Source organism: Mobula birostris, chromosome 15 (genome assembly GCF_030028105.1).
Source record: "Mobula birostris isolate sMobBir1 chromosome 15, sMobBir1.hap1, whole genome shotgun sequence".
NCBI lineage: Eukaryota > Metazoa > Chordata > Chondrichthyes > Myliobatiformes > Myliobatidae > Mobula > Mobula birostris.
Window position 1 is genome coordinate 59,611,304 of NC_092384.1, and position 25,732 is coordinate 59,637,035.

Consider the following 25,732-nt stretch of genomic DNA (forward strand, 5'->3'; position numbering starts at 1 on the left):
TCAGATTCAGGTCAGATCAAATTGATCTTGGATGGTTTGCAATCTTTCTGAATTTAAATTTGATTCGATCCCAGTCCTATTCAACTACTTGGTGATATCAGGTTGTCAGTCCAGTGAATGTGCATTGATTCTTCAGGCGGAAGAAAACAGGGATTTAAATTACTCAGAATTGAATCATATTGCTTTGCAGCTGCTTTAAGCCAAAATCGGGGAATGATGCGTCCTTACCTCAAAATAAGATAAATAACTCAGGATATTGAGATGGAAATCATCTTAAACAGCCATCCAAGAAGAACTAATGATTTTTCTGTGGCTTTATATCTGGGGAAATAAAAGGAAAGCAATCAGAAACTTTCTATTGAAAGCTGAATAGGGTTTGTAAATAAATGCTATCTTAAGTTATCAGCATTCACATTTTTATTGGTATCAAATGACTTAATTAATTAAAAGGAAAGAAAACATAGTTATTTCATTTTTACTGAGTGAACAACTAGAAAATTATCAATGATGGAAAAAAATCTGAAAGCATCAGCCATTGGTATCATGGGAGTTTTGAGGACAAGCAGAATTGGGCCAATTGGGCCAAGCACAATGCAGAGGCTATGTATTCTGTGGTGTGTGGTTGATCTCCTGACATTACAAAGCCTAGCATTCCTCTTCATACATAAATCAGAAATTTGGCCAAATGTGATAGAAAGTGAAACACTTACCTGTATAGCTGTAACTATAACATTCCGAAGTCCTAATGCAGTGAGGGATCTTTACCGCCCGGGGGTGGGGGGCCCTTTCATTTTTACCAAGCTCAGCTTTCTAAACACATCAGCTGATGCTTCCAAAGATCAAAGTGTTGTTTTTGAATAAGTTAAGTTTCCAATACTCCTTGTTTAGCTTCTGATCATAAACAGGAGCCAATCTTCAGTTCTTAAAGTTACTGGCAAGCAGTAATCATTTTGAAGTTAAAAGCACAGCTTTGCAAACAAGCACTGTATATAGCACAGACTTGCTGGCACTACATCACCTGAACTTATTGCTCAGAGGATCATTGTAAAGCAATGCGTTATTTAATTTGGCTTGATAGACAACACAAGTTTGCAAGCCTGATTGATCTTATCACTTAATCTAACAAATAGCTGATTGGTTAATAGTTGGAAGATTGTATACTCAGGGAGTTAGAATTCATAGCATTAATTGTGGGTACCTGGGAACTCTGTCTACAGAAGATTTTAAACAGTTTGTGTAAAAGGTATCTGAAAAAAAATGACATGTGTCTGAAGTCACCCAAGTGACAAAGAAAAACTATAAATATATTGATCACCTGCAGTGTGAAAAAAGTCACCCACTCCTTTTGTCTCCAGGATCCAGGAGAGGCTGGTTGACTTCTTCTGGGGCTATAGGAGGCATTGGGTCTCTGCTACAGTCCTGAGTCTTCCAATCACTGGGGTGGGGGTCAGTCATTGGTGTGCATGCGCACCCAGCTGACAGCTCTCCACCTTAGGACCCTGCAAAGATACCCTGTATAGTGCGTCCATCCTCCCAGATGGCATGCACTGACGATGCGCTATCTCCGCCACTGCCTGCAGGAGGGCACGCGGATTCTAGCGCACAGCATCAGCCATACAGCTGTGAGGGAACTGCCTCGGTTTTACTGAGAGCTGCTGAGGGTATGGGGTCTAGTCTCATCCAGACAGGATGCTCCTGCGCTGGTGGGGGAAACGATGCTCTAGCTACGAAGGGGACTGGTCTCCATCCTATTGGGGTGGGCGTCGAGGGGACTTGGGGAAGTGGAGGGGTTACTTATGGCTGCACCAATACCTGATGGGCTGGAAGTGCTCATCGGACCCAGGCCTCGGGATACCACCCAGGAGAGGGTCCCGCATAACGCGAGCCATCTCCAGGGGTGCCCACCCTGCCCTTCCATGATGCTCCAAAGCTTTTCTTGTAGCGTTTCTTGTTTCTTGCATTTTCACACATTTCACTTCTTTGCCTTCCTCTGCCAACCAGACTCGCTTTGGCGGTCTGTTTCACCATCTGGTGGGGAAGGAGGTCCCTGGTGGAAATTTCTCTATTCTGGGGTCCTTCGCCTGTCCATTGTGGACATAGGGTGGAAAATGTTGCATACAGTGTATACAGAAGTGTATACATGCAGAATGTACCGTGCAACAGGCTTTTAAGCAGGTTCATTGACATCCCGTCCATCTGTCCATTCTGTGGCTGGGAGGAGTCAGTATATCATGCATATATGAAGTGTAAGAGTTTGCAACTCCTGTTTGAATATCTACAGGGGCTGCTCCCTCAGGTTCTGGTTGCACTTCATCCCCGCACTCCCTATATACGGGCACCCAGTATGGAAAGGTGGGTCACAAGGTGGATCTACTGGTGGGCTTGCTCCTTGGCCTGGCCAAAATGGCCAGTCACAGGTCTAGGTGCTGGCATGGCAAGGGCTCTGCCTGCCCCTCTTCTGAGGATATGTTTGTGCCCGGCTGTCCTTGGAGAGGGAGCATGTGATTACATTAGGTACAGTGGGGGATTTCCAGGAGTAGTGGGCCCCCAAAGGAATTGACTGTTTCATAGATAGTAATAATCGTATTTTAATTTGAATTTATTCACTTTGTAAATACTTCATGTTATATTTTGTCTATTTTTTGTGTAAATAAACTTTTGTAGTTCTGTTTAAAAAAAAAGTGGTTAACATAATGCTTTTTAGCACCAGCAATTGGAAGATCGAAGTTGAATTTCTACTGCTGTATGTTCTCCTCACGACCATGTGGGTTTCCTCTGGGTTCTCCAATTTCCTCCAACATTCCAAAGACATACGGATTAGGGTTTGCAAGTTGTGAGCATGCAATGATTGTGCCAGAATCATGACAATAATTATGGTATGCCCCCAGCATATCTTCAGACAGTGTGGGTCTTTGATCCAAACAATGCATTTCAGTGTATATTTCAATGTGTCAATGTAAATGTGACAAATAAAGCTAATCTTTAACCTTTTAAATCTCAGCCCTCTAGTTTTAGAATCCTCTACCCTGCTAACATTCACCTTCTCTATCCCACATTTATTTTTATGAACCTATTCCTCAGCTTCCTTAGCCCCAAGAAAAGAGACTCAGCTATTCAGTCTCCCCTTGTAACTCAATCTCTCCACTCCTGGCAACATCCTTGTGTTTTTTTTCCATAGTCCCCCATTTTAATAGCATCTTCCTATAGCTAGGCAACTGGAATTGCAAGTAAGCAATTAGAACAAGTAAAGAAATGCAACTTTTTTAAAAGAGAAACAAATATGCTAAAATTAAACCATCTTCCCTATTGTCCCCTAAATTTGTGCCTTATGAACTCTACATTAAGTCATCTGAAAGGTACTTCCCCAGCATAATCTGGGGAATCCCAGCAAGAGCCACAGCCATCAAGCTCTATGGAACGTTCTGTAAATAACTATCAGCCACAGCCAGTGCAATTTAACTGAGAGGTTGTAAATAATTTACAAACATTGGAAAAATTCCTCCTCTTTGTAAATTGTAATGTTTGTAATATTAGTTTGCACATCTCAAGATATATAGCATGTGAGCAATTGCTCTGTGAGTAGTACAGCACACTACAGGCCCTTTGGCCCACAATATTGTTCCAACCTTTTAACCTCCTCCAAGATCAATCTAACTCTTCCCTCCTAACATTGCCCACCGTTTCTCTTCCATCCATGTACCTATCTAAGATTCTCTTAAATGAATCTAAGACATTCTCACAAATGTATTGTCGGTACATTGTATTCTGTCAGTAGATAAAGTATCTACAGCAACAGCTGCTTTCCTGGCATATATGACAAATCAACTCTTCTCATTTCTTTCCAAAAGAAAAGAATTTTAACAGAGACAAAGGTTTCTCTCTAAGTAAGAACTGGAATTCGATTGTAAACAAGGTGGAAGAGCGGAAACCTGATTGGGTGAGGACCAACCGATCAAGAGAGATGGATTACGGGGGTATATCATTGGACTAGACAAGCCCAGGTATATCCCTGATGAAAATGGCAGAATTTGTCACTAAAATGTCAGTTACAATTAATGCCGGTACCCGACTGGAAGCTGAGAAGAGTTTATTCATTACTTATAGTATGTTTATTAGTGAAACTTACTAACTATCCTATATGATCTGAGAGAGTGAATGAAATGTTAGTTAATGACACTATGAAATCTACAGGCTACCCCTGAATCAAAATACAAATGTTAAGCATGATCTCTTCCAAATATGCTTCCATGCACTGAGAAGTGTATGATCAAGTACACATTGGAATAAACGGCCAATCAATCTGCTAGATTTGAAGAAGGGTCTTGACCTGAAATGTCGACTGTTTATTCCTATCCATAGACGTGGCCTGACTTGCTGACTTCCTCCAGTACCTTGTGTGTGTCACTCAATATTTTCCATCGCTTTGCAGAATCTCTTGTGTTTATGCCAGATGTCTAGGCTAGTAACCGGTCCAAAGAACTGCATTCTTCATTCACTCTGACAATGTTGAATAAAGAAGTGAAGGTAAAAATAAAAATGTTTTTGCATCCCATTAATCACAAGGTATTGGAAGCTGACTAAAACCAAAACTGTTGGCTTGCATTGGTTTATTTAACACACAATCAGGACCTTTGACCTATAGATCCTTTGAGGTTTTTTTAACAGACCTAAGACTTTTAAAAAGTAATTTAAATTATGATTTGATGGACTAATCCAGTAGAGATTGGGTTGTTTGTGGTGTCTAGGGATCCTTCTTTAGTGAATAGTTGTATGTAAAGACACAGTAAACGCTAGAAAAGTGTCTACAGACAGATAAAACTGCAAATCAGGAAAAGAACAGCCAAAATGTCCAAGAAGCTGCAAGTATTGTGGACTACAAGTCTACAAGGAAGATATTATATATGGGGAACAATGTGCCTGATGAAGCTGGAATATCATTTCTACAGAGGTGTCACAATAAAGTGAAACTTGGAGGTTCCTGGAGCGGACAAGATGAGCCAAACAGGGATCAGAGTCAGAATAAGGTTAAACACAATGTACCTGGTGCCAAATATGGTCAATTATACAGGGAGAGAATGTATATGTTGCCAATACATTACAGCAGAAGAAACCAGTGTTATTTCGGCTTGCCTCTGGATCAATGCATGCTGAAGCAAACCAATATCAAGACGAAACTAATACCAAGGTGGTGCACTTGAAACCAATGTGTCGTCTGCTTTTGATACATAACATTACCATACTGAAGCTAGCTGGAAAATTCTCTATGAAGATAGGGAACACAAAAATATTAGACATAACATGGATTTCATCTAATGACAACCTACTTACTTAACCCCATCACTGGGCCATAGGCTGTTGCCAGCAATACATAAAGAGTCTTCCATCCTAGGCCAGTCCTTCAAGTTGCCCCATGTGTAGCCCATCTTTCTTTTCTCAAGGATGAGGCCTCTGGAGCTTCATTTGGTGTTTCTGTACAACTGAGTTTTTATGAGATGGAGTTGCTAGCCCCATACCCAACCTTCCTCCTATCGCAGCCAGACTTAGGATGGTCCATGGTGGAGTTTAGTGCTAATCTGATTTAAGAATATTGGCCATCCCTTGACCTACTGACTTATTTTTCCATTTATGGTTCTGCTCATTCAGGTCTGGTGAATAGCTCAGCACTTCTTTGTACATCACATGATGTATTATAAGGTGCTAACCATTCCCACTGCACCATCAGGATGAATAACATTTGTGTTTCATTAGTCTTTTTGGAATATTAACTTTTAAGAGGATATATTGAGTGATGTTGCATCCAGATGAGGAAGAAACATAAATCAATGTTTGTAACTATTTAATTGTCTAGAGGTGATGTATATGTTCCTTTTAAGACAGCCTGGCCTAAACAGCATCTTCAATCACAAATCTATGGATTGACTGTACAAAATGTATGTACAAAGTGCTTTGCAGCAACACATGAAAGCTTTGCGGCTCACCATATGTAAGCCATATTCAGGGTAATGGGGTGTACTGAATTCAATTGCCTTTTAATGAGTTTCACAGTTATAAGAGTATGATTGTTACCTTGCAACAGGAGGATAAAGCTGTGACTTCAGTCTAGCATTTTGTATGTTTATGTTTTGACTGCTGATAATTTAAATTGTACAATTTATTTCCTCTGTGATCAACTTAAACAGACCAATTTCCTAGTATGTAGCTGGATCCTGTGAAGAAACAGGCAATCTTCATTAAATTAGGGAATCCAAATTATGGCTTTATGAAGATAGATGTGCAAAGTTAAGCAGTAGCAATGCACAGACAATGGCAGCTAAAGTTCTCCCACAAAAGGACGTACACAATTGCAAAGAAGATTTAATCTGTGAGCAGATGATCTGTATCCAACATATACCAGGATTAATCATTTTCTTTCACAGTCTAAAGTATTTTATAATAGAACTGAAGACCATAGTCACACCAACCTAAATCGTAATGGATTATCCATCTGTTTATCATTCCCACTAGGGGAATGAGATATTCTTTTACAGGAACACACAATTGCCTATTGCCAGCACGTGGTTGCAAAATGCCTTTAATCAGCTGAGAAAACCCTTGCATTGTTTTTTTTTATTGCTTCAAACTAGAAATAACATGAACAGGTTTTCATGACTTAATTATCTAGAAATGCTTTTTATTCAACTGCTGTGTAATAACGGCAATTAATACACAGTTAATAGGAAGCATTAATTCAAGGCTAAACCACTGCGCACAGAAATACGTTCTCCATATATTCATAGAAGACTGCTAAGTTGAAATTTCGATCCACAATGCTGTATGTATATCAGTTAACAGGAGGTTACTTAGAAAGGCGTAAAAGGCCAGAGACTTACTACTCTGGTCTTTTAGCCCTCTTCCCCAAAGACACGTATCTAACTACTACTTAAAACAAGCAGAAGCTTTATAATCACATTCAATAATTAAAGGGGAATCCTTCTATCCACTGTCAGCTCTTGGGCTCTCAGAGGCTCCATCTTCCTCTCACCCCAACCCTCCCCTCTCCACTGACACCCTCAGCCTCCCCCCTCCCCGCTGTGATCCTAGCTCTCAAGAATCCAGCCTTGAACTCCAGGCTGGGTCTTCACATGCTGCTATTGTGACTCCCGTCTCCCCTTCCCCCACCACCACTCTGCAACCCCGTCTCCCTCACATTCCATCAGCTACTCCTGGGCCCTCGGAGGCTCCTTCTTGCTCTCACCCCAACCCTCTCCTCCCCACTTACACCATCAGCCTCCCTCCACCTCCCCCTCCGATCCCAGTACTCATCCGTGCCGGGTCTTTACCATCCCCTCCAACCTTCAACTGTCTGAGGCAGAACGCTCTGTCCTCAGTAAGGGCCTCACCTTTGTCCCTCTTTGCCCATACCTCAGCGAGTTCTGCGTTTGCCATGACGCTGAACTCTTCTTCCACCGGCTCTGTCTTCGAGCCTACTTCTTCGGCAGGGACTCTCCCTTCCCCATCGATGACCCCTTCTCCCGTTTTCAACCCTCCTCCTCTTCATGGACACCCCGCTCTGGTCTTCTGTCTGCTCTGGATCTCTTTATTGCTAACTGCCGACGGGACATCAACTGTCTCGACTTCACCGCACCTTGGTCCCATTCCAACCTCACTCCTTCCGAACGCTCTGCTCTCCACTCCCTCCGCACTAATCCTAACCTTACTATAAAACCCGCGATAAGAGGGGGTGCTGTTGTAGTCTGGTGCACTGACCTCTACCTTGCTGAGGCACAGCGACAACTCACGGATACCTCCTCTTATTTACCCCTCGATCATGACGCCACTAAGGAGCACCAGGCCATTGTCTCCCACACCATCACCGACTTTATCCGCTCAGAGGCTCTCCCAGCCACTGCTACCAACCATATAGTTCCCACACCCCGCACTTCCCGTTTCTACCTCCTACCCAAGATCCACAAACCTGCCTGTCCTGCAGACCTATTGTCTCAGCTTGATCCTGCCCCACTGAACTCGTTTCTGCATACCTCGACACTGTTCTATCCCCCCCTTGCTCAATCCCTTCCTACCTATGTTTGTGACACTTCTCACGCTCTGAAACATTTCGATGATTTTAAGGTCCCTGGCCCCCACCGCTTTATTTTCACCATGGATGTCCGGTCCCTATATACTTCCATCCCCCATCAGGAAGTTCTCAAATTTCTCCACTTCTTTTTGGATTCCAGACCTAACCAGTTCCCCTCTACCACCACTCTGCTCCATCTAGTGGAATTAGTCCTTACTCTTAATAATTTCTCCTTTGGCTCCTCCCACTTACTCCAAACTAAAGGTGTAGCCATGGGCACCCGTATGGGTCCCAGCTATGCCTGCCTTTTTGTTGGGTTTGTGGAACAATCTATGTTCCAAACCTATTCTGGTATCTGTCCCCAACTTTTCCTTCGCTACATCGATGACTGCTTTGGCGCTGCTTCCTGCACGTATGCTGAGCTCGTTGACTTCATTAACTTTGCCTCCAACTTTCACCCTGCTCTCAAGCTTACCTGGTACATTTCCGACACCTGCTTCCCCTTTCTAGATCTTTCTGTCTCTAGCTCTGGAGACAGCTTATCTACTGATGTTTACTATAAGCCTACTGACTCTCACAGCTATCTGGACTATTCCTCCTCTCACCCTGTCTCTTGCAAAAATACCATCCCCTTCTTGCAATTCCTCCGTCTCCGCTGCATCTGCTTTCAGGATGAGGCTTTTCGTTCCAGGACGAGCGAGATGTCCTCCTTTTTTAAAGAAAGGGGCTTCCCTTTCTCCACCATCAACTCTGCTCTCAAACGCATCTCCCCCATTTCACGCACATCTGCTCTCACTCCATCCTCCCGCCATCCCACTAGGAATAGGGTTCCCCTTGTCCTCACCTACCACCCCACCAGCCTCCGGGTCCAACATATAATTCTCCGTAGCTTCCACCACCTCCAACGGGATCCCACAACTAAGCACATCTTTCCCTCCCACCTCTTTCTGCTTTCTGCAGGGATCGCTCCCTACACGACTCCCTTGTCCATTCGTCCCCCCCCCGTCCCCCCCATCCCTCCCCACTGATCTCCCTCCTGGCAGTTATCCTTCTAAGCAGAACAAGTGCTACACATGCCCTTACACTTCCTCTCTTACCACCATTCAGGGCCCCAGACAGTCCTTCCAGGTGAGGCGACACTTCACCTGTGAGTCAGCTGGGGTGATATACTGCGTCCAATACTCCCGATGCAGCCTTCTACATATTATCGAGACCCAACACAGACTGGGGGATCGTTTCGCTGTACACCCACGCTCTGTCCGCCAGAGAAAGCAGGATCTCCCAGTGGCCACACATTTTAATTCCACGTCCCATTCCCATTCTGATATGTCTATCCACGGCCTCCTCTACTGTAAAGATGAAGCCACACTCAGGTTGGAGGAACAACACCTTATATTCCGTCTGGGTAGCCTCCAACCTGATGGCATGAACATTGACTTCTCAAACTTCCGCTAATGCCCCACCTCCCCCTCGTACCCCATCGTTATTTATTTATAGACACACATTCTTTTTCTCTCTCTCCTTTTTCTCCCTCTGTCCCTCTCACTATACACCTTGCCCATCTGCTGAGCTTTCTCCCCCCTTCCCCCTTTTCTTTCTCCCTAGGCCTCCTATCCCATAATCCTGTCATATCCCTTTTGCCAATCAACTGTCCAGCTCTTGGTTCCATCCCTCCCCCTCCTGTCTTCTCCTACCATTTCAGATCTCCCCCTCCCCCTCCCACTTTCAAACCTCTTACTAGCTCTTCTTTCAGTTAGTCCTGACAAAGGGTCTCGGCCCGAAACGTCGATTGTACCTCTTCCTAGAGATGCTGCCTGGCCTGCTGCGTTCACCAGCAACTTTTATGTGTGTTGCTTGAAAGTCCAGCATCTGCAGATTTCCTCGTGTTTCCTTCTATCATCACTTGCTTCTCTATATCCACTTCCACTTCATCTCACCTACACTCCATTCCACTTCAATGGGATGTCTTTTCTTGAATACATCCATGGTAGCTAAGTGGCAAGAAGTTAATTAAATAAGTTTGAAAGGAATAAAAAAAATAGTTATTCTACAATTCTAAGATTGTTTTTGATCCAGTTCCCTTTAATTTTGATACTCTGATACTTTGGTCACTGTTTCTCTTACTCTCCTCAGCATCATTACTAGATTTCCCTCTAGCAATCCCCTGTTTACACAGAGAGCTGTGAACACTAGGTAAGTCAGGCTCCTCGTGAAATGCATTGCATTATTGTAAGTACCAGCTTATGTAATGTCTATAAGCAAATATGGTCAGACCTCCATTGAGCAGGGGATTAATGTGTGTAGAAATACTGTTGAGTGAGAGCTTCACAGGTTATTGCTGGCAAAAATTTGTATTATCTCTGAAAACATGGCCCAGTACTATTTAGCTGATACCTAAATGGTCCCATGGCATAACATGTATGGACCACCACAAACCCTTCTTCAAACTTTCTTTTATGCAAAGACAGTACAAACACCTAAGCTTTATATTAAAAAAAGGTTCATTTCTCTGTTGAAAGCTGAAATAAAAAAGTACAGTTGGGGCAGGTTCCAAAACAGATAATTGGAAGCAATTCCAAAAAAGTTAAGATGTAATATCACTACACATATCCCTGGTGTCCTCTGAGGGCATACCTTATTTTGATTATCGAAAGTCACTTTTGTTTGGATTGGTTAGTTTAGGAGCTGCAGCTGTTTTCCCATTGGAAAGCTGCCTGGTGTCCAGTTTCAAAATATCCTGTGTATACAAATAGCACATGATGATTGAGAAGGTATACTCTACGTGAACAGGTAAATAGAGTTCCTACCCCTACCCTCTATGCAATGTGGAAATGCTGTCAGGAGTAACTAAAAAGGGGAGACTGTTGAGAGGAGAGAGTCATTCTTCAAGTTCTCTGCAGATCAGGGTTCCTTTTGTCTTCCGCCAATTTCACTCAAGGTTCCCTGCAAAGGATATCCATTAACGTTCTCCAGCAGTGGGAATCGAGGGTTTTGGGGGTTGGTACATTTGAACCTAATCGTTGTAGGGTGGGGTCATTTGACCTGCATCCCTCTTCCCTGTAAATAGAGTGTGGATGATTTCAATGTGGAGAAATGTGAGGTGCAGCCACATGCGTCAGTGTGTGTGTGAGAGAGGACTTTGCCTTTAAGAGACTCTGTGACTGTGTTGGGTCCCACCCAGTTGCTTTTTTTTAAATCAGTTGTTCTATGATAAGTGTGCTGTATCTCTCTGAGTTCCATCAGAAGTTTTTTAAAAAGAGTACAGCCCGGGCTCTGTGATTTGTGTTTTGTGTTTAATCTGTTACTTTGTTTCTTGTGTTTGTTGAGTCACTAAAGGCTGATTTATACTTCTGCGTCAAATCGACGCCGTTGGTACGGTGTAGCCGCGAACCCTACATGGATCCCTACGCTGTAGCCTGATGCGCATCTCCCCCAAAATGCAACTACGCGTCGCAGCAACACAGAATGCAACAACTGTGATTGGTCCGCTTGGTAGCACGCATTTCCTCCTACGCTGCAATAGCTTCCCATTGGGCGACTGAAGGGCAGGGAAGGAACTCTGGCTGCAATGCTTTCCAGAAAGCTTTACAGACCTCCGAAATTGTGGACACATCTCGTTTTTACGAAAAAAGACGCTCACTTTAAACTAGTTTACCCCGAGAAAGACTACCATGACCATAAGGCCTTGTGTGGGTAGGGTGTGTGCGCATGCGCGACGTGCCCGAATTTGCAGAGCGACGCAGACACACCAACGCAGAAGTATAAATGCTCACAACGCGCGTAGGTAACTTGTGTAGGTTACAGTGTCGAGTTGACACAGAAGTATAAATCAGCCTTTACTTTCTTACTTGTTTTCTAGTCTGTTACGTGTTTATTGTGTCTTAATTTGTTACTTGTTTCCCCATATAATTGGCTTTTACAGATGATACATTGTTCATACTGGCCATATGAAATTTGGTAGAAATTAGGGCATCTTTATACAGGAAATGAGATGCCCACATTTCAGAGGGAATTGAGCATTTGGGGAGCAATTCTTCTAGTTCTATTATTTTTGTGTTTTCTAATTATCCAGCGACTAATCAGGAGTGAGTTTATTTGTATCTCCATGCATCACAGAATGGCAAAGTGGTGGATGCTGATTTGGGGTGGGAGATCCTGTGATACATTCCTGGGGATGGCATTTGAATTTGCTGAGCGGACCAACAGGTCAGATTGCTGAATTTGTATGAGGACTCCTAACTAGATAACAGAAGGGAAGTCACTGATAGAGATCTCTTTGACGAGAAGAAAAGACCATTGGGGAAAGTTATCTGGCTTCTCGGAATATGGTTTTCTGCTTTGGGGAGCTAGGAGGGAGTAATTTATTCCAGACAACGTTAACCCAAAGTATGGTAACAGCCTTAAGAGACTTGAGCCTCAATAGCCCTGAGTATTTTAAGGGTTGGTATTTCCTACATACTATTTAAATAATTAGAAAGTCCTGACTCTCAGTGATTTCACCAGTTGACAGAGTGTTGGTGTAGGTGGTACATTGAGTGCAGGTACAAGATGCAAGGTGGATGGCAAGTCTGAGCAGAATAGTATCCTGGGATGGCCTTGTCTATGCCAAAATGTGTTGTGAAGCTGGGTACTTGTTGGGTATTGAATGGCACTTACTTGAATGCGGTTCTTTAACTACCCATTGTTCCCACAAGGTGGTGCCGTATGAATGCCACCCTAGTGCCCTGGATGAACACCTTGTCCATGCTGGTTGGTCACCAGTGGTGTGCCTCAGGGACCTGTTCTGGGACCCCTACTCTTTGTGATTTTTATAAATGACCTGGATGAAGAAGTGAAGGGATGGGCTAGTGAATTTGCTGATGACACAAACGTTGGAAGTGTTGTGGATACTGTGGAGGACTGTCAGAGGTTACAGTGGAACATTGATTGGATGCAAAACTGGGCTGAGAAGTGGCAGATGGAGTTAAACCCAGATAAGTGTGAGGTGGTTCATTTTGGTAGGTCAAATATGATGGCAGAATGTAGTATTAATGGTAAGACTCTTGGCAGTGTGGAGGATCAGAGGGATCTTTGGGTCCAAGTCCATAGAACACTCAAAGCTACTGCACAGGTTGACTCTCTGGTTAAGAAAGCATACAGTGCATTGGCCTCCATCAATCATGGGATTGAGTTTAGGAGCCGTGAGGTAATGTTACAGCTATATAGGACCCTGGTCAAACCCCACTTGGAGTACTGTGCTCAGTTCTGGTCGCTTTACTACAGGAAGGATTTGGAAATCATAGAAAGGGTGCAGCAGAGATTTACAAGGATGTTGCCTGGATTGGGGAGCATACTTTATGAGAATAAATTGGGTGAACTTGGCCTTTTTTCTTTGTAGCGACGGAAGATGAGAGGTGACCTCACAGAGGTGTATAAGATGATGAGAGGTATTGATCCTGTGGATAGTCAGAGACTTTTTCCCAGGGCTGAAATGGCTAACATGAGAGGGTACAGTTTTAAGATACAGAGGAAGTAGGTACAGAGGAGATGTCAGTGGTAAGTTTTTTACACAGAGTGGTGAGTGCATGGAATGGGCTGCCGGCGATGGTGGTGGAGGCGGATATGATAGGGTCTTTTAAGAAACTCCTGGGCAGGTACATGGAGCTCAGAAAAATAGATGGCTATGGGTAACCCTAGGTAAATTCTAAGGTAAGAACATGTTCGGCACAGCTTTGTGGGCCGAAAGGCCTGTATTGTGCTGTGGGCTTTCTATGTTTCTATGCTGGTTGGTAAGAGGGCTATTAGAAAGGAAGGAAGGATGTTTTGAATGATAGCCTTTCTCAACATGATATGGCCAGAGTGTCCTGGGAACTAATTTTGATGGCTTTGGATTACCTGCTCACAAAGGAAGGTGGCACGTGTACAAGAATGCTACACGTATATTCCTGGCGGGTCGGGTAACATCACTCACCCGGTTGATCACATCTAAGAGTCAGTGTATAAGAGTAAGCGGGGAACCAGCTCATTAGCTATTTTATTCTTGTGGCCTTTTGGGGCCAAGGGTAGTTGGTGGACTACTATAGTATACTGGAAGGTGACTATTGGTTTACAGTACTGGGTATCATTCTCTTGTGTTTTATGTATAACTTAGATGGGAGTTTATGAGAGTCATACTAATATAAGGATTGAATCATCACGTTCACAACTTATTCTGATTGTCGAAAGTCACTTCTGTTGTGATTGGCTAGTTTAGAAACTGCAGCTGCTTTTCCCATTGGACAGATGCCTGGTGTCTAGTTTCAAATATCCTGGGTATATAAAATAGCATATGGAAGGGGCTTCCTCCCATCTTCCTTTGTTTAAGGCAAGGATGCACATGATGATTGATATGGTATTCTCTGCGTGCACTTTTAATTAAGTATATTTGTTGAATTCTCAGCTTTGCAGGGTCTGTAACTTGGGGAACATGAATGTTTAGTTGAATTTTTTACTGATAGTAAATAAATGATCGATTTTCAAATTCATTGCATTTCCCATCCCACTTGCCAGACCCATGAACCTGATTCAACATTACAGCTGGCAATGTTGGTATCCCAGAGTCGTCATTGACCAGATCTCAGCTGAAGCAACCACATAATATAGTTAGTACGAGCATTTGGACATTCCATAGCACTATTCCTGACTTGTCAAACTTGATCCATTACCATTAATCAATGAGAACCACAATCTGAGGGCCAAAACAGAAGCAGTCAAGTCTGGTGACCAAGAAAGGTACAAGAGGTCCAGCTACAATCTCAGGAAAGCCATCTCACAGGTGAGATGGCAATTCTGGACTAAACTTGAATCAACAAAAGATGCTTCATAATTGTAGCAGGGCTTGAATACAATCACCTCTTATAAAGTTAAATAAAGTGACAAAAGCAACAGGTCTTCACTTCCAAATGAGCTCAATGCTTCCTATGCTCGCTTTGACAGTCAAAATATGGAGAAATGATCAGCTCCTGATCGACCTGCGATTTCAGTCTCAGAGGCCAACGTCCACCTAGCCTTCAGGATGTTGAACTTCAGAGCAGCCTTCAGAAGAAGAAGCCTCTGATCTGGCCCAGACGGGGATACATGGCCATTACTAAAATTCTGTACTGATCAACTAGCTAGAGTGTTCACTGAGATTTTCAACCTCTCTCCAGCAGTCTGAGGTACATACCTGTTTCAAGCAGGCTTCAATTATACCGGTACTCAAGAAGAATGTGGTGACCTGCCTCAATGACGATCATCCAGTAGCATTTACATCCACAGTGATAAAAGGTTGGTGATAAATTATATCATCTTCTGCCTGAGAAGCAACTTGGATCTGCTTCAATTTGCCTACCAGAGCACCAGGTCCATGCAGATGCCATCTCACTGGCTGTTCACTCAACTGGAACATCTGGACAACAAAACTGAATACATCAGGATGCTCTTTATGGACTGCAGCTCGGCATTCAATACCACTATACCCTCAAAATTAATCAATAGGTTCCACGACTTTGGCCTCAATACCTCCTTGTGCAATTGGATCCTCAATTTTCTCAGTTGCGAAACTCAGTCAGTTTAGATTGGCAACAACATCTCCACCGCGATCTCCATCAGCACAGGTGTGCCACAAGGCCGTGTGTCTAACCCCCTGCTCTATTTACCTTACACTTATGAATGTATGGCCTGTTTACTGACAACACCACTGTCATAGGCCGAATCAAAATGGTGATGAATCAGCATATGGGAGGGAGCTTGAAAACCTGGCTGAGTTGTGCCATAAAAACAACCTCTTACTCAATGTCAATGAAACCAAAGAGCTGATTATTGACTTCAGGAGAAGGAAACCAGAGGTCCATGAGTCAGTCCTCATTGGAGAGAGGATCAGAGGTAGAGAGGGTCAGCAAATTTAAATTCCTTGCTGTCATTTCAGAGAATCCGTCCTGGGCCCAACATGTAAATACAATTATGAAAAAAGGAACGGCAATGCCTCTACTTCCTTTGGAGTTTGCAAAGATTTGGCTTGACAATTAAAACTTTGACAAGTATCTCTAGATGTCTAGTGGAGAGTATATTGACTGGCTGCATCATAGCCTGGTATGGAAACAACAATGTCCTTGAACGGAAAATCCTACAAGATGTAGGGGGTCACAGACAAAGCCCTGTCCATCATGTGTAGAGCCCTCCCCACCACTGAGCACCTCTACATGAATGTTGCTGCAGGAACGCTGTGTCTATCATCAGGACCACCCACCACCATGCTCTCTTCCTGCTGCTGCCATCAGGAAGAAGATAAAGGAGCCTTAAGACTCACACTACCAGGCTCAGGAATAGCTGTTCCCCTCAACCATCGGGCTCTTGAACCAAAGGGGATAACGTCACTCAACTTCACTTGCTCCATCATTGAAATGTTCACACAATCTAATGACTCGCTTTCCAGGACTCTTCATCTCATGTTCTTGATATTTATTGTTTATGTATTTACCATTACAATTTATTTCTTTTTGTATTTGCAAAGTTTGTTGTCTGTTGCACACTGGTAGAATGCCCAAGCTGCTGCGGTCTTTCATTGATTCTGTTATGGTTATTATTCTATTATGGATTTATTGTGTATATCTGCAAGAAAATCAATCTCAGGGTTGTATATGGTGACATATATGTACTTTGATAATAAATTTACTTTGAATTTTGAACTTTGAATCTACATAGCACATCAGGAATAGAGTGTAATACACTCAGAGTTGACACAATAACACAAAAATATCGAGGTTAACCTAAACCAAATAGCTCACTTGATGGGTATCCTATCTATCATTCACTTACTCTGGCACATTATGGCTTCAACTTTGGTACTCGTGTTGGTTTATTATTGTCATGTGTACCAAGATACAGCGAAAAGATTTTCTTGCAAACTATTCATACAGATCAAATCATTACACAGTGCATTGAGGTAGAACAGAATTAAACAATAACAACGCAGTATAAAGTGTTAAAGCTACAGAGAAAGTGCAGTGCAAGTAAACATAAAGCGCAAGATCATAATGAGGCATATTGTGAGGTCAAGAGTTCATTTTAAAACATTTGGGAATCAGAATCACTTTATCGCCCCTATGTGAAACATGCCAGAATTGATTGTGGTTCAGTGCCAAGAATAAAACACAGGGCAATACCCATAACAGACAACACGATAACAACCAACAAATTACAAGACAATAGTGCAAACAGCCATGAGCAATCAATAATTAGCACAAATCAAACTTAAATAAATGTGAACATATGAACAGACTAAATAATTATCAACAGAATGAGGAAAGCAGGGAAGACCATTCAATTGCTATTGAGCAGGGACATTTAGGGTATTACACCTGAGTGAGTTTTATTGAGAAGCTGGATAGCTGTAGGAAAGAAGCTTCGGAGCTGGCGTGTAGACCTGGTGGTGATGGACTTGTAGCATCTTCCTGATGGCAATTCGCTGAACAGGTGACTGCTAGGGTGGGTGGAGTCAGCAGTATTTTTCCCAGCTCTTTTCTTTGCTCTGGCAATGAACAAGTCATTTAATGTCAGTAGTTACAACAGGATTGAGGACTCCTGTGTATCCAATTCTCCCAAATGTAAGATGAGTATTGGAGAGAAATGGAAATCCAGATGTTGGAAGTACCATTTTAATACTTTGGTATAATAACTATATTATTCAATCCAAACTCCACACCTCTTAAAATTGGATATGCAAGAAACCAAAAGTATATTTTGATGTAACCTCCAACCTTATCCATATCTGAAGACTTCTAAAGAGCGGAATTTTCCTAATGGGGAAGGCCATAGTTGTAAAGCAATTGTCATGCTATTAACTGAATTTGTTTATTGGTGAAATGGCTTTTTGCCTAAAGTAAGGACCAATCTTATGTAGGGACTTCTTTAAGTTATTATTTGATCTCTTCAAACTACCTGAAAGTAAAGAAAATTGATGTTCTAATAGAACTTTGGAGGACCTATCTCAAATTAATAGCATGAAAAATATTAATTTAGTGTGGTTTAATTATAAATATTTAATTGAAGTCATTTCTATATTGTATTTAATAGCCTATATGAAACCAAGAATACTCTCTGGACTCTGTAACCAACCCCAATCTTCATTAATTTGTAATTTAAAATGGATTTATAATGAATGAGCATTTTTTAATTTAATTCTAAATGAGTTGTAACTTCTTTTTCTCTATTAGGACAACGAAACCTTATTATTATCAAAGTCTCTTTATGAACAGAAGGTTAAAAAGTCCTAATGTAGTTAACCACTCAGGCAGTTCTTGATCCAGTGATACTTGATTTCCATTCTGTCATGCAATTAATATTTCATTATATATGGAGGAAAGGTGAAGTCTTATCTTAGTAACACATCTAATAAGGTACAAATTGAGCCATTTTCAATTATATTTATTAAGCCCTTCACAATGCATGAGCAACACTGCATTCCATACCACCCTTCAGCAATACATAAATGCAGGAAGGCAGAGTATTACTGTGGTAAGGAGGCTCTTATTATGACCCTTTTATCTGTTGACACCAAGCAGATTAGTGGCTTTCTTAACTCTGCTGATGAAGCTTCATTCCTATTTAGTTCTTTCTGACACTATTAAGACACGCTATCATTACCAGATTAATCCTGATGGGATCATGTATCTTCATAATATTAAAATTAAGCATCCTTGAAGTTTGAAGAACTGTAAAGCTGTAGTATCTAAATTAGTAGAAGAATCTGCTTTTTAGTCTTTTTAGTACAATTAGAATTAAAGATGGGGAAGGTTTAGTCAGTTAATTAGGGATTTTTTTTAATCCATCCTCTCTTTTAATCTCTAACCCTCTGGTATGAATATATTATCAGGTGAGATCTTCTTGACTTTGTTTTTTTCAACTCTGGAGGTTATATTTAAAATCAGACGAATCTAATTGAGTTGTTCTATCCTTTAAGCCTGTTCCTTGTGCGCTGGTTTGTTGCTAGTTTCAAACAGATATGAGATCATAGTTATAAATTGTCCCTAAACTGGATATTGTACCCTCATTTAGAGGAGGCACAGGGGAAGAATGAAAGAACATACACAGGTGCCTAAGTGTTGGAGCTCATTCACTAGTCTCTTAGCATTGCTATCTAGGAACATCACTCAGTCGACCCTACTGCGTACATTCTGATCTTTCTCCGTCTGTTCCTACAGTACTCTTCCCACAGCTCAAACATTTCTCCCTCCCATAGCACCAGTGTGCCAAACTGGCACTGTCACAAGTAAGGCTGGAAAGGTGCAGGAGAAAGAGAAGGGATACAGGAACAATTGCTCAGAAAATGTTGACTTGCCAAGAAATAGAAGGGATGGGAAGTAAATCAGATGAGCCAGGAAATTGTGTGAAGTAAAAGACAAAATTGAAGAAAGAGGATGGAAATGTGGAAGGGGCAGAACCAGGAGCAGAGTGGAAGAATATGCTGAGAGTAGACAGGAAAAAGGGAATGGAAGTCCCTGTTGAAAGGCAGGGGATTAAAACGAAGCTGGGAGGAGATACTGTGTCATAAAACTGAGGTTTAGAGCAAGACAGTTTGCTTTAATCCATCCATCATTGGCAGAGGCAACATATGTAGTACTGTGCAAAACTTTTAGGCACATATACATAGCTAGGGTGCCTAAGACTTCTGTACAGCACAATATATTTGTTAAAATAGGAAGGTGGTTGGGACACAGAAGTAAGAGTACTTAGTTTTGTATTAGCTTAGTAGTATTAGTGTTATTTGGTAAATGGAAAGACATAATGTACAGCATTGTATTGTCAATCCCAAATTCTAGAAAGGAATATGTGGCATAGTATGGCCCAGATGATGCAGAATGGTACATGGGCATCTAGTGGAAAATTCAGTAACAAATAGAGATATTGCTTCTTTAAGGGGGAAGTGAGGCCGTAGCTGAGGGAGATGAGGCTTTGACATTCAGTAATGTTTACATACTATTAGAAATTAGGTAATTTTTAAAATAATGACTATATTAAAATTTATTAACAGAATTATAACTATGAGCATAAAATTAATCAAATAATTTAGAAAAAGAGCCTACTGCTTCTTTGCTTTATTTTTTGTAGCCTTGTCCTCTATGGGAATATCACTGAGATCATGGATCCCGTGCTTGGTCTGCACTGGGACAGAAGCCATCAGTCAATTCCCAAATTTAAATGTGGAAACATCAAAACTCCACTGCCATTGGATCACACGTGGAGTTCAACCGTGGGGCACTTGTTCATGCCATCAGGTTGGAGGCTACCCAGACGGAATATGAGGTGCTGTTCTTCCAACCTGAGTGTGGCTTCATCTTTACAGTAGAGGAGGCCGTGGATAGACAACCACGCCCTCCAACCTGATGGCATGAACATTGACTTCTCAAACTTCCGCTAATGCCCCACCTCCCCCTCGTACCCCATCCATTATTTATTTATATACACACATTCTTTTTCTCTCTCTCCTTTTTCTCCCTCTGTCCCCCTCACTATACCCTTGCCCATCCTCTGGGCTTTCCCACCCCCCTCTTTTCTTTCTTCCCGGACCTCCTGTCCCATGATCCTCTCATATCCCTTTTGCCAATCAACTGTCCAGCTCTTGGCTCCATCCCTCCCCCTCCTGTCTTCTCCTATCATTTTGGATCTCCCCCTCCCCCTCCCACTTTCAAATCTCTTACTAGCTCTTCCTTCAGTTAGTCCTGACGAAGGGTCTTGGCCCGAAATGTCGACTATATCTCTTCCTAGGGATGCTGCCTGACCTGCTGCGTTCACCAGCAACTTTGATGTGTGTTGCTTGATATAAAATATTAAGTTTTTTTGGAAAATGATATCCTTAAATCACTACCACAGCTGTATGAGTGCATGCAGTAATTTTCACAAAGTGTAGTGCTTAATGCGGGGAATTTAAGTACAACTTTTATTCCCTGTCAGGTAGCAACTTCTGTGGTCTGTAGCCTCTACTACCTATGATGTTTGGTGGTCCAGTTCTCTGTCAGGTAGCAACTTCTGTGGTCTGTAGCCTCTACTACCTATGATGTGGTTCCCTGTCAGGTAGCAACTTTTGTGGTCTGTAGCCTCTACTACCTATGATGTTTGGTGGGAGAAGAAACATGAGGCTGACAGGAAAAGTAATGAGCCAAGTGAAAATGAAAAGACACAGAAACAGCATTGTGATTTAAGCAGAGAGGGGCCCTGAGTAAAGTCAGCTTCTGAGAAATAGGCAGCTGGAAAAATTGTAAATGCAAGAACCCACAGGATGCTAAAAAAAAAACAAATTGCGAACATGACACTAAAAGCAAAGCTTCTGAAAAATGTTGTGGTTAGGCTCTGCAGCATAAAAGCAACACATTTGATATGAAAAAGAATAGAACCCACAGCAAATTGCAGCATTCATATTAAATGTGAGGTTCAGAACACTAACAAAAAGAGCATTATCCTTAGATTATCACAAGACTAAGGTAAAGTTTGTGCTTTCTGGCCCTCAGCATCCACAAATCTCAAGATCTTTCACTGTCAAAGCAAGCAAAAAATAATATTCTTTCAATCTGCATTAACACTAGTCATATCCTCATATCTCTGCTCACAAAGAATGCTATTCTTCCCTCACTAATCATCCCACAAACATCACCAGGGGCAGTTGGATGTATTGTCATTTGTCCACTATCTTTTGTGCAGCTTATCAGTACACTGTGCAACACAATTTCAGAATTACAGAATTGCATTATTGTTTGTTAATATAGATGCAAAATGCAAATACAGAATAATGTAAAACAACTGCATTAAGTGTGCCGTTGAAGACGATGGTCCTAAGCCAAGCTTTTCAGTGCCCACCCAACCTCGTCCTGCAGTCAGGCTCAGTTTTTGCAATCGTATCGCTCCCACTGCTGTTCTTTTCCATGAGAGGTCGCACACTGACCTGGTTACCTTCCAGCAGCCCTGATTATCAGAGACGTTTGCAAAGAGTTGAAAAACAAGGAAGAAAGTGAAACAAATATTTTAAAATTTAAGTGATAAATTTATTTAAAAACATTAATCAGCTACAATGAATTATAAACAAAACATAATCAAATATCACACATAAACTTCCCTTTTAAATGGTCAGCGGCCTACTCAAAAGAAGAGGGTCACACTGGAACCATCAGTTTTGCCAGAGATAAAATTGAGGGACAAATACATGGTGTATTCAGCTCAGTGACATGAAGAAAGCCCAAAAATCAGTGGTGGGTCCTGGAGCAGAGCAAAAGGTCAGACGCATTGAGTATAATATCCTCCCTTAGCTGCTGAAGTGTCTATCTATGGGGGTTCCTGGGTAAGGAGAGGAAATTCTCTTTCTCTCCACCTCATCAACCAAGGCCTACAGAAACAGGGTCCTCTATCAGTCCATCTCTAGAAGCTTTCAATAGGCTTCATAAAATACTTCTCGTGATGTCTACCACTGGTTGCAAGCAGATTGCTCTAAGAGATGCAGAAATGGCTCCCTGGAGCCAGATGGCTTTATCTCGTGCTGACCACTCGCTGGCCTGTGCTCACAGATTGCCGCTAATGGCAGAAACTGCACAGCTGGTACTGACTGGTCAAAAAAAAATCATGAAAATGAGTTTGCAAGATGTATTTTTAATGTCCCTGTATGAGATGAGATTGAACAAACAATCTGCTGAGGGAACTCAGTAGGCTGAGCTTCATCTGTGGGGGGAAGGAGTTGTCTTTGTTTCCGGTCAAATCCCTGCATCAGGACCTAGAAGAGATGCATTTGGACTAATCACCTATGACAACATTAGTCCAACACTGTCCAATTTTGTTCGTAATATGTTCAAAGAGAAGAGCACTTAAAATGCACACTGCGCCAAGTTAACATCTGTTACATCACAGATTTAGCCTGTGGTAGACATCGTGGCAAAACACTCTGGCTCCCTTTCATAGAAAATATTCAATTAGTTTCCACAGGTAGTTTTAATTTTGGGGCATGGGGTAGTTCTTGATACATTTAAAGATATTTTCAAATACACAAATTTACACCTTAGAAATGCAATTCTCATCTACTTCACCAACAGCCTTCTGTAAACATGTCAATAATTTGCCGATATCTATTTTAATTGGTGAATCTTCCTTTTAAGTACTAACAATCCTGAGATATTATTTTCATGGTGCTAGCTTTGGTAAACAGCACAATGCCCATTTCAATCAGAAATATAACAAAACGACTGGCTCTTTATTATTCGAAAGCCAGGGTGCAGGGGCTCAGTGAATACAGCCTGGAATCTATATAACAATGTAATGCCTATTTCAGAGACAGCATAAAAGGCAAGGATTCCATTAGGATAGTTTAGATACACACCAATTTGTTCACATTTCTCTGATTTTGTTTTAACTTCTATATCATTATGCCATGCTGAACAATGACTCTTAAACAGCTGTACACCCCATGAGTGCTTATTCCTCCCAATGAAACAAGAGTTGTCTGATCTTTTTCTTGCAATACCTTTATATGTCACACCTACACAGCAACCTTCACTGATTTCAACTTCCCAGTAGTGAATACCTTTGCCCAATTCTTCTGCACACAGCAGTTGCCAGCAAGAGTCAAATCGCTCGGTGTGATCAACGTAATAGGCCTCATCTGGCCAGATGTTTGTCACTTTGCGGTTCCCTTTTGTCAGGAGGAGGCACTTGTGTGCCGTCTTTGAGTCAAATGTCAGTCGACGGGAGAACACCCGAAGCTCATTCCGGTTCTGAGGTTCTGAAGCATTTGGCCTATAGTGCCTCGGACCAGCCACTTCAGTGCTTAGGGTTCCCACTAGTTGAGTGCATTTACTCACCAGCTGCTCCTTCAGGTTAATTACAACCTGGTCCAAACCCAGAAAATTAATGTTCATCTCACATTCCTCCTTGGATGAGGATTCTCCACATTTATTGCTTAAAGCTTTGGATTCTTGCAGAAATTTAATATTATCTACTGTTTTTGAAAGCTCTTCCATTGCACATTTCTCTCTCCCCAACTCAGTATACTTATTTTGTTTCTTGGCTATAGCTTCTTCAGTCTTGGACAGTGCTACTTGCTCTTCTTTCTTTATGAATTCAACCACCTTCAATTTTGCTTCCTCTATATCTTGAACCAGTTCATTGAACTTGGCAGTGATGTCTTCTTGCAAAATAAATGCAGTACTTTGAATTGATCCGGTTTGTTTTCTTAGGTCTTCAGTCTCTCTTTTGGTCCATTTTGCATCTTCTTCCAATGATTTAACTTTATTGACTAGTTTTCTCTGCTCCTTCACTCTCTCCTCCTCTATAGTCACGACTGCGTGGTTCTCATGTTCTTGGACTATACATATGCAACAGATGAAAGTTTCATCTGTTCTGCAGAACAGATCCAGTGGTCTTTTGTGTCTCTGGCATTTCCCATTCTCTGTAATTTTGACTGGACTGACCAGCTTGTGAAGTCCCAGTGCTGCATTTGCTTGATGGTTCCGGAGGTGGGTTTCACAGAATGACACCATGCAATCCAAACAGGACATGGTAGCTTTCACCTTTTTGCCAGCACAAAAATCACACACAGCATCATTTGGATCAAAGCATGGTTCTACAGCAGATACCTCCACATTTTTAGGAACCTTTTTCACGTCTTTACAAAGAACACTGTTCTCACGAAGCAGAATCATTTGATGAGAGCTCCCACGGCATTTTGGGCAGCTGCGTGCCTTCACATACTCTTCTGTATCTGAGTAAATCGATATGCATTCCATGCAGATATTATGACCACAGGGAATTGTAATAGGATCTGTGAGCAACTTCAAACAGATGGCACAGACAAGTTCATCCTCAAAATGAAGCTGAGATGATGTAGCCATCGTGAAAACAAAATAATCTTGTTTAAAGTGAAAGTAAAATGTCACTTCCTGGTTGGTTCAACTTATACTATGCTATCTAAACTGAAAACAAACAAGTAAGGAAACAGCACCACCTACACTTCATTAGTCATTAACAACCTTCATCTGTCTTTAAGATCCACTATTTTCTCAATCTCGTTGCACAAATTTTTATGCAAGATTGATTTTACATGTAATGTCTCAAGTAGCAACATTTTTGCCTCTATCTTAGCGGGTAGGGAGTTCGAAACCCCACTTCAAAATTTAAGCATGTAGTTCAATCTACTGTTGAGCATAGCCTTTGTCTGAAGTGCTATGTGCAAGATGGCATGAGAACAAAGTTTTTCCCACTGTTATATCTGTACACATGGCAACAATAAACTAATACCAATGTAATATTAAACTGTGGCCTTGAGGAAATGAAATTTGTCACTTTTTCACCTAGTGTCCTGATCAATACTCATCCCACTACCGACACTATCAAAATAAATTTCTTCAAAGATGTTCCAGTTCAGACACTAAAACTACACACTATCAATTCAGGTAATAAGGGGGTTTTCATGTGGTAAATTGGCCATCGTACAGCAGCAGTGGCTCTAACATAAGATCTGATCATGATTTGACTGCTCAGCACATATTCCAGGGACAGGGACCTTGCTGATTGTAATGTTCACATACAAACAACAGTCCTTACACTTTAAAATGTAAATCACTTTAGACCTTAAGTAATAAATAGGAAAGGTAGCATTTAAATGTAATTTCAAACTGATATCATCTCATGTATTTGATTGTCAAG

At 41.8% G+C, this 25,732-nt stretch overlaps 1 protein-coding gene across 2 annotated transcripts; it reads right to left on the reverse strand.

The window, feature by feature from the left end:
- Positions 1-21,573: 21,573 nt before the first annotated feature.
- On the reverse strand, positions 21,574-24,929 carry LOC140210312 (tripartite motif-containing protein 16-like). 2 transcript variants are annotated; one of them, XM_072279188.1, is made up of 2 exons: positions 23,613-24,929; positions 21,574-22,009 (listed from the first exon to the last, which is right to left on the reverse strand). In XM_072279188.1, exons 1-2 carry the CDS (start codon positions 24,916-24,918, stop codon positions 21,894-21,896), a joined length of 1,422 nt encoding a protein of 473 aa, XP_072135289.1. In that variant the 5' UTR covers positions 24,919-24,929; the 3' UTR covers positions 21,574-21,893. The 2 variants fall into 2 exon arrangements, with proteins under 2 accessions (XP_072135289.1, XP_072135288.1); XM_072279187.1 differs by lacking the exon at positions 21,574-22,009 and having other exon boundaries at positions 22,114-24,929.
- Positions 24,930-25,732: the final 803 nt, after the last annotated feature.

What these genes read in the sequence shown, in the direction of transcription:
- LOC140210312 (XM_072279187.1), bottom strand. Translation starts at nt 24,918, where the DNA reads ATGGCTACATCATCTCAGCTTCATTTTGAGGATGAACTTGTCTGTGCC.